The sequence below is a fragment of the Acanthopagrus latus genome, chromosome 4 (genome assembly GCF_904848185.1).
Source record: "Acanthopagrus latus isolate v.2019 chromosome 4, fAcaLat1.1, whole genome shotgun sequence".
Taxonomy (NCBI): Eukaryota; Metazoa; Chordata; class Actinopteri; order Spariformes; family Sparidae; genus Acanthopagrus; species Acanthopagrus latus.
The window spans coordinates 424,874-437,549 of NC_051042.1; the positions used below are offsets into that span (position 1 = coordinate 424,874).

The 12,676-nt window shown below is 40.3% G+C and overlaps 1 protein-coding gene across 5 annotated transcripts in view; it reads right to left on the bottom strand.

Annotated features, from left to right (window-relative positions):
- Positions 1-12,676, bottom strand: part of arnt2 (aryl-hydrocarbon receptor nuclear translocator 2) — a 58,411-nt gene that overhangs the window by 31,983 nt on the left and 13,752 nt on the right. For 3 of the 5 annotated variants that reach the window (XM_037095806.1, XM_037095808.1, XM_037095807.1), the window contains exons 3-7: positions 12,099-12,146; positions 10,781-10,828; positions 9,464-9,677; positions 8,163-8,376; positions 1,847-1,949 (exon numbers count right to left, since the gene is read on the bottom strand). In XM_037095806.1, the coding sequence (XP_036951701.1) occupies positions 1,847-1,949; positions 8,163-8,376; positions 9,464-9,677; positions 10,781-10,828; positions 12,099-12,146 (627 nt within the window). The remainder of the gene's footprint in view (positions 1-1,846; positions 1,950-8,162; positions 8,377-9,463; positions 9,678-10,780; positions 10,829-12,098; positions 12,147-12,676) is intronic. The other 2 variants (XM_037095810.1, XM_037095809.1) reach the window with 2 other exon arrangements.

Consider the following 12,676-nt stretch of genomic DNA (forward strand, 5'->3'; position numbering starts at 1 on the left):
GTGATTAAATATACTCAGTACAATCAAGGACATTAAGATGAATCTGAATCTTGACTTGAGTGGAGTCAAGCTGTGCACACACACTTCGTTCCAACACTTCTATCTTAGCTTCAAGCAGGAGTCCCAAAGTGTGCAAATACCAGAAATGTGAGGTTAAAATGTGTTTTTGTTTTTTTAAATATCTACATATTAACAAGACTGAACGTTGATTCTTGAGCTTGGAAAAAGGGACTAAATACAAATATAAATGTTTAGTTAATGAAACTTTCGTTTGCAGTTATTTCCAAGTAATGAAATTATTCATTAACCATTTATTGAGCAATGTTTTATGGTAAAGTTTTTACTACTGTACTTTAATGCTCCTCCATGTAAAGCCAACAAATCCTTAAAGAGAAACAACTTTATCGTGATAAGAGATGGGTATCGACAGCTGCAATAAATTGGTTCTGGTTCTAGAATGGTCAGCACTGAAACAGTAATAAGCTTCTGGACAAACACTGCTGCCATATGTACGTATGTATCACTGGTTCATCCTAACATACTCATGGGCAAAGCATTTGTTCCTGACACGGCAAAGCATTCAAAGTGTTGGCTAACTTGACATAATTTCATGGAAATACAGCTCCATGCAATGATGTAAACCGTAGTAACCATAGAAACAACAGGTGTAGTTACACCAGCGACCTGATGAAACGATCACAAATACAACCTGCAATTAATGTAAGCTAAACACAATTACAACGAGAATCTAACAGTACAGATCTAAATACACAACTGGTCTGAGTTTAACCCAGTAGCTTTAGGTGATGTAGCTAACAATGTGTGTGTCCAGAGCCTCAGCCCGATGCTGAGGAAATAGAAGTGGGGAACTTGGTAGTTGATAATGAGCTGGTGTAGCACACAGATGTCATGTCAGCTGGATGGGTACACTTTGGTTTCAGTCAACGTGTTTTAGGATAACAACGAAGCTGAAGGAAATAATCTTCATCTCAGTCTTTCCTCTGCCTCACTTTGATACTCCCACAAAGATCTGCCTGTTCTGAATAATTATGGATATAATAGCCTGAACACCACAATCAATCTCATATGAAACACTGTGGTGAAACGGTCTGTGGGGCTAAACAGAACCAGCTCAGCATGACTCTCGATTGTTCTGTGTGAGCAGCAGCTGAAAGAAAGAAAGGTTTAATGGCTGTCACTCTGTGAGCGCCATGCTGCAGACTGTCAGTCAGTGAGTCAGCCTCAACCCCTGCTGTTCACCACTGGGAACCATTTCAGCCTGTGTGCATGTCAATTGATTCACATTTGCTGTTACAAACCTGAGGGGAGCTTGCTTCATTGTAGCCACATCTAATTGACTTTAATGAGTCATTATCTGAATGTATTTCTCACACAACGATTATGATAAGCACTGCTGAAAAATGACATCTGGTGCAGATACAGTTTTAGCTGAGGATCAGGAGCAGGACCACACCTCCATCACTCTCCATCCTCCCTTCCTGTCCTCTGTCTTTCTCTCTCTCTGCCTGCCCAGGAGCTGCCGTTGATCCCTGACGAAGCCTTCGTCACATCACAGCCGCTCAACACTTAGTCAACATGGCACTCATACTCAGTTGCCTTTTTCAACATCACTCGTATTCCATCTCAATAAACTATCAAGTACATCTCATAGATGGTGTGGTCCCTGCTCCTGAGCACTCTCATCATTTCTATGAGCTTCACACATTTCAATTGTGTTTGAGTAAAGTATACTAGAAAGATAATTTAAGGTGTCAGCTCAATCAAGGTTAGATTCATTAAAGTTAAAAAAAAAAGAAAACATACACAGAGTAACTGAGTCACACACCTCATGCGGCAGATGAAGGAGCGTCGGGAGCCCATGCACATCCTCATGGAGGACTGCTGTCCTTCCTTCTTCACTGTGCCGGTCTTCAGGTCCAGAATCCGTCCTGATAACAAACAAATGGCAGATTTAAAACAGGGCAGCAAACGTGTGCAGATAACATCAACATATATCAGCAGAGTTGGTTAAGTGTAAATGCTCTTGTATGGGTTAATGTCATGTCACTCGTGCAGACACACCAAATAACATTCAACATATTCAACAATCAAGTTTTTCCTCTGTACTCAGGACCATAAAATGATAAGAAAGCACAATCCAGCTAACTGAAGCTGTGCAGTGGTACATCGCTCTGCTTGTTCTTTGTCAGAGCTGGACGATCATCTGGACTTATTCTACTTCTAGCTAGTTAGTTTGACTCTGGACATCCAATGAAAATGAATCATGTCTTTCAGTGGAAAACCAACACTGACATCAAGTCATTCGACTGATGAACTAAATCACAAAATAATTATATCACACATTTATTAAGTGCTATTTTAACTGTAGTGCTCCCGTCTGTTGCTGTTCAACAATCAATAAAATTCAACTCGTAATGAGGCTGATTTAAATCACACATTTCTCATCATTATTTTAATCAAATACATTTCCTCATACCAGTACTTACTTGATAATCATCTCTAACTGTTGGTTAATACATTATAAACAGGTAAATTCTTATATGTTCTCATACATATGTGTGCACAAAGTAAATTCAAAAGACATATTTAGGAATTGAATGACCACAGCAGTTTGTATTTCTAAACAAATCATAGATGCGCTGTCATCTATTAGCCAAAAATCACTTAGAGTAATACATATGTAAAATCAATTGGCCATTGTTGCTTTAATCATAAGCCAGCATGACATACTCTGTGATCATACTGTGATCATATTCTGTGATCATACTGTGATCATACTGTGATCATACTGTGATCATATTCTGTGATCATACTGTGATCATACTGTGATCATATTCTGTGATCATACTGTGATCATACTGTGATCATACTGTGATCATACTGTGATCATATTCTGTGATCATACTGTGATCATACTGTGATCATACTCTGTGATCATACTGTGATCATACTGTGATCATACTGTGATCATACTGTGATCATATTCTGTGATCATACTGTGATCATACTGTGATCATACTGTGATCATATTCTGTGATCATACTGTGATCATACTGTGATCATACTCTGTGATCATACTGTGATCATACTGTGATCATACTCTGTGATCATACTGTGATCATATTCTGTGATCATACTGTGATCATACTGTGATCATACTGTGATCATATTCTGTGATCATACTGTGATCATACTGTGATCATATTCTGTGATCATACTGTGATCATACTGTGATCATACTCTGTGATCATACTGTGATCATACTGTGATCATACTCTGTGATCATACTGTGATCATACTGTGATCATACTGTGATCATACTGTGATCATACTCTGTGATCATACTGTGATCATACTGTGATCATACTCTGTGATCATACTGTGATCATACTGTGATCATACTCTGTGATCATACTGTGATCATACTGTGATCATACTGTGATCATACTCTGTGATCATACTGTGATCATACTGTGATCATACTGTGATCATACTGTGATCATACTCTGTGATCATACTGTGATCATACTGTGATCATACTGTGATCATACTCTGTGATCATACTGTGATCATACTGTGATCATACTGTGATCATACTGTGATCATATTCTGTGATCATACTGTGATCATACTGTGATCATATTGTGATCATACTGTGATCATACCCTGTGATCATACTCTGTGATCATATTCTGTGATCATACTCTGTGATCATACTGTGATCATACTCTGTGATCATACTGTGATCATACTCTGTGATCATATTCTGTGATCATACTGTGATCATACTCTGTGATCATACTGTGATCATACTCTGTGATCATACTCTGTGATCATATTCTGTGATCATACTGTGATCATACTCTGTGATCATATTCTGTGATCATACTGTGATCATACTGTGATCATACTCTGTGATCATACTCTGTGATCATACTGTGATCATACTGTGATCATACTGTGATCATACTCTGTGATCATACTCTGTGATCATACTGTGATCATACTGTGATCATATTCTGTGATCATACTGTGATCATACTGTGATCATATTGTGATCATACTGTGATCATACTGTGATCATACTGTGATCATACTCTGTAATCATACTCTGTGATCATACTGTGATCATACTGTGATCATACTGTGATCATATTGTGATCATACTGTGATCATACTCTGTGATCATATTCTGTGATCATATTCTGTGATCATACTGTGATCATACTGTGATCATATTGTGATCATACTGTGATCATACTCTGTGATCATACTCTGTGATCATACTGTGATCATACTGTGATCATACTGTGATCATACCCTGTGATCATATTCTGTGATGGAGATTTTACACTCTACATGCAAACCAGTAAGAGTTTGACTCATATGTATGTTGTTAGCCTGGTGTACTTTTCCATGATGTCCTCCACAGCAGGAAAACGTTTCAGTAAATCAAAACATTAAAGTTTTTCAGCACACATCAGATTTGTGTTCAGATCCACATTACTCATTTATTAAGTCCAGGCTCAATGTGTTTATAACTTCTGGACACTATCTTTAGCTGTTTCGATGAGTTTTGAGATAATGATGTGCTGGTATTTATAAAAAGCCCTTCAGAATCTGGAACTGGATTCAGGACTCATATAATAAAATAAGAAAAACTCTTTAAATTGAATTTAAGATTAAATAGAACTTTGTTACAGCTGTTATTTTTCACACATTTATGCTTTTGGCTGTGATAGCAAAGAATAAAATCAGTCATTAAAATAAAATAAAACAATTTTCTAGGGACTGTATCCACAGCAAATAGCAGTTTGGCCAGCAGTGCCACAGCCATCATGACTGAACACTGTCACGCTCAGAGATCCTAAACATCTGATTTATCTGCTATTAACTCAATTTATGCTCCAAAGCCAGATGACTGTTCATAGCTCCAAAACACAGCTCCCTGTACCCATCCCTCCATTAAAAGTCCAGTCAGAGTGAACTGTGGGTAGGCTCCTTCACACACTAGTGTAAATTCTACAATATTAAACCAGAACTACATCCTTCTCTGCTTATCACAGCAGGATTTTAATCAACTTACAATAAAAGTCTCTTTTGTCCGAGTGTAACAAACATCAGTCTGCCTTTTGTGAGAGCTAACCACACAGCCATTTCCTCAGCTGATTCTCTTTACTAGCACTGAGGCAGACATGAAAAGAGAGAAATTCCTGTGAAGACAGCTGATCACTGCAGCTGCCAGAGGAAACTGAGCTCTCGACGGCACAGAGGGTTCACTATCAACCTTCAAGGTGTGACCTCCTGTTTCAGTATGAATAATAAAATTGATTTGTACATCACGGGTCACACAGACAGTGCTTTACAACAAAGATCCCTTAATTATGATCAAACGTATAAACCATATTGTAACTGGCACTTATTGTGAATTAAATTGGCATCATTTGCCAAGGAGCAGAGAACTACTCCTCCATAAACCCCTGAGAGTCCCTGTGCTCCTTCGTCTCTTGGTTAAAGTGGTTTGACGTAGGATTAAGGCTTCTTATAAGGTTTAGCTTGTGCAGCATGGAGGAGAAAAGGAAGGTGCGACCCCACAGCTTGGCTCTGCTACTATAACCTGCACAATCAGTCTCCATCATCATTAGAACAGGGCTGATCCTTTCCAGATGGAACAGGAATTCTCAGTATCCGATAAATATGTGGCTGACTGGAACTTCACACGCAAACACACCAGAGTGCTGATGTTGTCTGAAGCAGATGCATGTGGAGGAGAGAAGGCTGATGAGCATCGATAACACAGATCAGATTACACCAGCGGCACTTGGTCCATAGAGCACAGGAAACATAAATAACACGCTATTCTCTGTGTCTCGGGACATAGATCAAATTTACACACCAGCATCTTTTATTAGTAACATTTTGCTGCTGTATAATGTCTTCTCAATGTGCACAATATAAGGAAAATGTCTTATTACAAAGTAAACTGTATCATTTTAGGGCACCAAACATTTTGAGTGTTTTTTATCAGATTTGTCTACATGCAGTTTTTCACGTCTTCTCCTAGTTCACTGAGACTGGGGCCTGATCTTGTATCAGTACTTTGGATGGATGACTAAGTGACTAAGTAAGTGAAAGTACTAGAACAAGTATACAGTCTGGTTAGTTTAGAAAATGACATCACTTTACTGTAACAAGCCTTTAAAACCAGGAAAAGACAACACTGATATAATATCAGTGTTTCCCACACGTTGACTAATTTGTGGCGGTGTGCCACAGAATCAACATACTGCATTTTTTTTTCTTTTTTTAACCATGAATTGCTTTCCAGTCTGTGGGAAACACTGTAACATGATATAATGATAATAAGACACTATATAGTGTCATATCACAACAGTAATATCATATCGATATACTGTGGAAATATCAGAAGCAAATATCACTAAATGATATGTATCTGACGGACTGGACGGATCGACACCAAAGCATTTCAGAATGGATCTCTGATCATTCCCACATTGAACTACAGACAGCAACAACTGGCGTGCAGGAAACAATCACTTGTTCCAGTGCTGGATGATGACTCCACGTCATGTGAAACAACACGTAGTCCAACAGCAACAGACACACACCACAGTGAGCAGCAGCAGAGGGAGAATGTCTCCAAAACATACTGCTTTAGTTCCACTGAAGAAAACTGAGCTCACTTCAAAGGCTGTGTATGTGCTGGTGTGTACTCGTGAGTATTTTCCGTCCCGGCTCTACATGGAGATTACTGTGTTATGTGGATTACATGCCACTGCTGGGTATTCAGTGTGCCTCACAGGGCCTCTGGGGTCAGATTCAAATACAAACACACTGGATCCACTGACACTGTGGGGCCACTAGAGTGCCATGGAGAGGAATGTGGAGGGTTTAAGAGGACAATGCTGCCCTCTAGTGAGCACTATGAGCAAATATCACATGGTCACATTTTAAACATTTTCACCTTTAAAACACAGTCACTGTACACGTGCATCAAGAATTACCATGTCACATAAAAGATATGAGATGATGATAGATGTCGACCATATCATCTTCACCAGTGTGTTTATTGTTACTGTGTATATTCCTCAAGAGGCAAACTCAAAAAACGCACTGCAAGAACTGTAAGCTGGTGTCAAAATAATACATAATAAAATAATCAAAATAAATTATCAAGGCAATTCAGTAAATTCTCGGGTCATTTCAGCCTAAGCTGCCCATCAGACTGAGCTGTAACCAGCTGAGATCAGCTCACAGCTTTTTACAATCTCTGAAGTCTTGTGTTAAAGAGAAGCCAGGAGAAAGATATATCACAAACTGTTTATCCTCAGTCTGTCAGTGAGAGAAACAGGCACCAGTGCATTATGGGAAAACCACTCTGTCTGTTTCTGCGACGCATTTCAGCTTTAAAAGCTTTCACACAAACAAAGAGGCGGGCTGCCAACAGGAGAGGAAGCTTCACCTGGCTCACAGAAGGTGATCACTGTTCAACATGGGAGGACAGTTCGACCCTGACACACTTCACTTCATTATCCTAAAGTCTGTCGTCTGTAATCGACAATAACAGACTGTTTAGACAGCAGACAGTCGGGTTTCATAGATTTACAGTTTTGTCACTCCAATCTGGTCTTTGAGCTTAAACTGGTTTAATTTCATGCAAACCAACTGAGTCGACATTTGTCAGGTAAACAGAGGTAGCAATGAGAATTCCATGTACACAGATCGTCGTCTCCAGCCATCACTCTCCTCCTCCACTGCTAAAACTCTGATTCATGTCTTCGTCTCATCCAGAATCGACCACTGCACCAGCATTCTATGTGGCACATCATCCAAAGTCCTAAAAAACTCCAGCACATACAGAACTGGCCTCGTGAGAACTTGTGAAATATTCACATATATTATTGTTCCATAATAATTATCCCGTCCAACACAATTGTGATTCACAATATCACCCTGATAATCACTGACATAATTAAAGTTAATGTGTTTGCAAAGCTAGCAGTCTGAATGGTCGGACCCGTGTGACTGACAGGTGGTTTTGAACCCATAACCATCAGAACACAGAGGAGAAGAACAACGTACAGCTGACAGAGAGTTGTTAGAGGCAGGACATTCTGTACCTGTCATGGAGTTTTCTGAAGTACTGAGCTGTTCCCTCAGCTTGTCCACATCATCAGGGTGGACCTGCTCATACAGAGTGCTGCCAAACCACTCAGACTGGGTATGGTTCAGCACCGGTGTCACAGAGTCCGACACGTAGATCACCCGGCCCGTCTCTGCAGCGACCACAAACAGGAAGCCGTCCGCTGCCTCCAGGATCAGATGCTTCAGTTCCTACAGGGAGCAGAGGGGCACATCATCACTCATTAGGTAGCATCATAACAAACAGCTGACAGCTGTACAACATTCACTAATTTGTCTTAATCAAAAAACAAGTGTACTAGTCAGATAATGTTGACGAAGCAATGTACCTCCATTATCTTCAACTCAGTGTGTTATAAAAGACAGACAGGGAGCTTGTGACAGAGCAGGCTGTTAATTACACACTGGACGTGGACTTCAATGCTTCTGATCATCACAAATGAGGACATGAAGCTCTGATGTGTCTTGGAGTGCGTCTCAAGTCACGCTCTAGATTAGCAGGTGGTGATCGACACGAGGAGTCATTTTACAGCTTTTGTTTCCCAGAAAACTCCCAAAGCACAGCAGAGAATCCAGACCGCCTATCGTCTGAGGATGCATTAGAGCTTGTGGTCCTGTTATTGGTGTGCTTTTATTGTGAAGCTTTAGTGTTTTATACAGTAAACCGTCACTGAAACAGCTGAACAGAAGGCAGAAGTCCTCGTCCCTTCAGAGCCCGTTCCCCTGGAAGAGCTGGACCACATGTGGTAGTGTGTCATATACTAGGATGCTGGTTAGGACTAGCTTTGTCAGGTATCCTGGATATCAGCTGCACATGTAAATATGCAAACACAATGTCTTGGGTTTCAAACCTAGATGAGCATTTACACACACAGTATATAATCTCTGTGCTAACGGACTGTCATTTAAAAAAAGACTGTAGCATGTGATCATCTGTGAGTTACTGTCTTCATTTTACACAACATTTAGTCAAATCCACCAGCTTCCTTCCTCACACTCAACAGGAAACCAAATGAAACACATCGTTATCTTGAGCAAACTTGTGACTTACTCAGTTACAAAACTGTTGTATACATTTGGGATGATTTAAATACACAACTCCAAACGCAGAGTGTCCACAGTTCCATCTGTAGACCTGTTCTAAATATGATATTAATGTGAATTTCTGTCGATGGTGCTATGATTCACTGTGATAAAAAATAAAGTGAAAGGATGATGAATGTGTTTTCTATTACTCTGGCCTCTATGATAGAGCTCCGGGTCTCTGATAGTACAGTACCTGTTCAGTGAGGAAGGAGGGCTTGTAGGCCCCATCAGTGGACGTGTTGCCAGTGCCCCTCATGGACTTCATATGGGAGACCGCCATACGCAGGATGGTCAGCTTATCAGGTTTGCGAGCAAGAGCGCTGCAGGTTGGGACCATGTCTGACAGCTCGGTGATGTACTGGGTCATTTTGTTACGTCGGCGTCGCTCAATCTCACTGTGGTTCTCTCTAAAACAGAGAGAAGGGCAGTTAGACACTTGGGAGGGAACATGCTGGGAACCAACAGCCAGCCCAGTGTGAACAGGTGATCAACAGCATTGATGCGTCTGATCATCGTGTCTGTCTGACTTTGCTTCACCATAGGTTTGGTTGAACATCTGTTTTAGTCTAAACTGAAATAAATGAGTAATATGTTATTTCATATTTGAATATAACCGCATGTCATCTGCTATTTTTTTGTAATGTGAGATTTGTGGGCATGTCAGTCAGCGAGAGTATTTTCTTAAAAGGGGCCAGGAGGGGCACGTGAGGTCAAGAAGCACTTTTATAGGCTTCTACTGTGTCTTTATTTGTGCTCTGCAGAACTATTAATATGCAAACTGACACTGAGGTCTCAAGTTGTCAATGCATCTCTTCATATCATGGTGAAATATCCAAATGGATGTCTAGTTTTATAGGCAGCTCCATCAGGCAGGAAGCAGTGGTTTTAGCTGCAGGTGTAACAGGCTGACACAAGTGATGACAGCCTGTACAGTATCACTAAAATGTTAGCGCCTCAGGAAGAATGATGCAAATTGATTTGATTCCACTGTTACAAAAGGTTGAAACTGCTACAAAAATCAGCACTCCTTGATTGGAGGCGTTCCATTTCTTAAGTTGTCTGTATGTCTGGATTTGATTGTCATGACAGATTCGATGCTCATCAGCATGGATGATACACAAATCTGTAGATAAATGTTGGACCATTCTTAGCAAATGATCCTTTTGAGCTGCCCTTGTCTCTAATTGCTGGTGTTTGACACAGGGAGTGTTTTCTCTGGACGGTGACAGTTCAGATGATAAACTGTGTTTGTGGTATTTCACGTCTTTATCGACACAGATTCTTGGTAACTTCCCTGTCAAACAGACAACATCAGCTGGTGAGTTTAGCTTACTCAGCCAAGCCCGCCAATCTGCTTATTTTGAAAAATTGGGTTGTCCTGAGAATTTTAAATATACTGAGGAAAAAGCTAACTGTAGTCTGATAAGAGCCAAGAAGTGTACAGGTTGTACAGTCTGTTGATCCCTGAGTCAATGGAAAATCCTCTGAGGCCCCAGCTGGCTAGGCCTACCTGGCGTATCTCTCCTTATCCCCACCAGGAATGTGATCATCATCATACCTACAGACAAGAGAGGACACAGCATGTAACAGGATGTACATACAAGCAGTGATAAACAGAGGAAAACCATCATGTTGCAGCTTCACTGTCCATATTCCTCACATGCCATGGATGCCACATAGTACACAGTAATGCATTTGAGCAGATGGTTCAAACTGTGATGGAAACAACATGGCAAAACAGACCAAACAGCGGCTGGTGTGACTGGTGCCGTGATGAAGATTTCATGTTCTATCTTAAATAGGGACACATTATGTTCTTCATACATTCTGGGTTTTATTTTCAGTGCTGCGGCTACTTTTGTCTAAATAACTCCCAAACTCAGCAGGTGACATCAGTGATTTGACTTTACATCAGTGAAGTGAGTCTGGCAGCAGCACAGAAGGTGAGACAGCCTGACAAGTTTAAAACAAACACATCACACTGTACCTGTCGGCACCTGCATGGACATTTGGTAATGTGAGTGATTTAAACCCCTTACAATAACTTTAATAACCTGCTGACATACAACCGATGACTTTGCTGGTTTATCAAATCTCACTGAATTTTCACTGAGTGAGAAGCAGCTATGGTAGACGGCGATGAAGAATCTATTTTGTGGTAACGGCATCTAAGTGTATGTACAGTGGCAACCCTTTGACATTATGAATATGAAGCCTTTCTGTCCATTATTCTGAGTGCAGTTCCTCCTGTGTTCAGCAGAGAGCAGCTCCTCCTCCCCACTGTCACTACTCAACCTGGCAGCCACAAATCCACTGCTGTCAGCTCAGACATAAAGCACCCACTGTACATCCTACACACTTACACACTTCACAATGTGAGAAGGAAGAAAAGCAAAACAAGTTGAGATAAATTAAATGTGAGCGATGCAGTGAGAGGAAAGACTAGAGTCTTTCTTTTTTTAAAAAAAAAAGCATTACACAACACAGTACTGAAATTCTGATGAAGAAATAAAAAATGTTATGAGGTGTCCATGCAACAGTCAGTGTTATAAACACACAGTATCTGCAGGATTCTCAGAGACAAATTTGGATGTTTTAATTCTGCCTTGATGTTCCAGTTCAATAAGGTGCATACACACCGTACTACTAACCCATTTTCTTTATGAAATGACTGTAACATCTGGTTATTTAAACATGTTTGATGTTTTTAGAATTGATCTTACCTGCAGATACCCTTAGACAAGTAACTGTGGCTTTAATGTGACTTTATGAACTAGTTCTAAAACAAGTCAGACTGGACCGCTGCAATCTGCTTTCTATGGTCTCACCTTGAAAATTTGCTGGGTCCCTCTCCGTCTTCATCATCAAAGTCCATTCTGAGAAACAACCACAGGAGACACAGTTACACTTCCTATTAGACTGAGAGATGACAGCACTCTCATAATAAATCCACTGTTTTCCAGTCAAAAATCACAATATACACAGTGAACCAAAGACTTCTGCTGCTGCAATGTTACGAGTGTAGTCAGCTGACAAATAAAGGTGTGTTTAGGTGGCGGCAGTGGAAGGCTTCTCACTACAGAGCTAACGAAGTGATAAGCCATCACGTTTCCTTCCCACTTGGTTCAAACTACTGTGACATAAAGTTTGATACCATTCAAGTGAGACAACAGCCAGCTGAGGTGTGATGATGGTGGGCTTCAAGTCAACATCAATGCATCTTAAAAAACTATTCAGTTGACGGCATATAATAGACACAAGAGTAAATCTGGTAGAAAAGGAATTGTTTGGTTTTTACATTATTTTGAGATGATCAAACTTGCCTTGAAGAACATTATGAACAGATGTACCTTCATTTCACACAGCACTGCAGTATAACTGCATAGCTGTAACGTTTTACAAATGC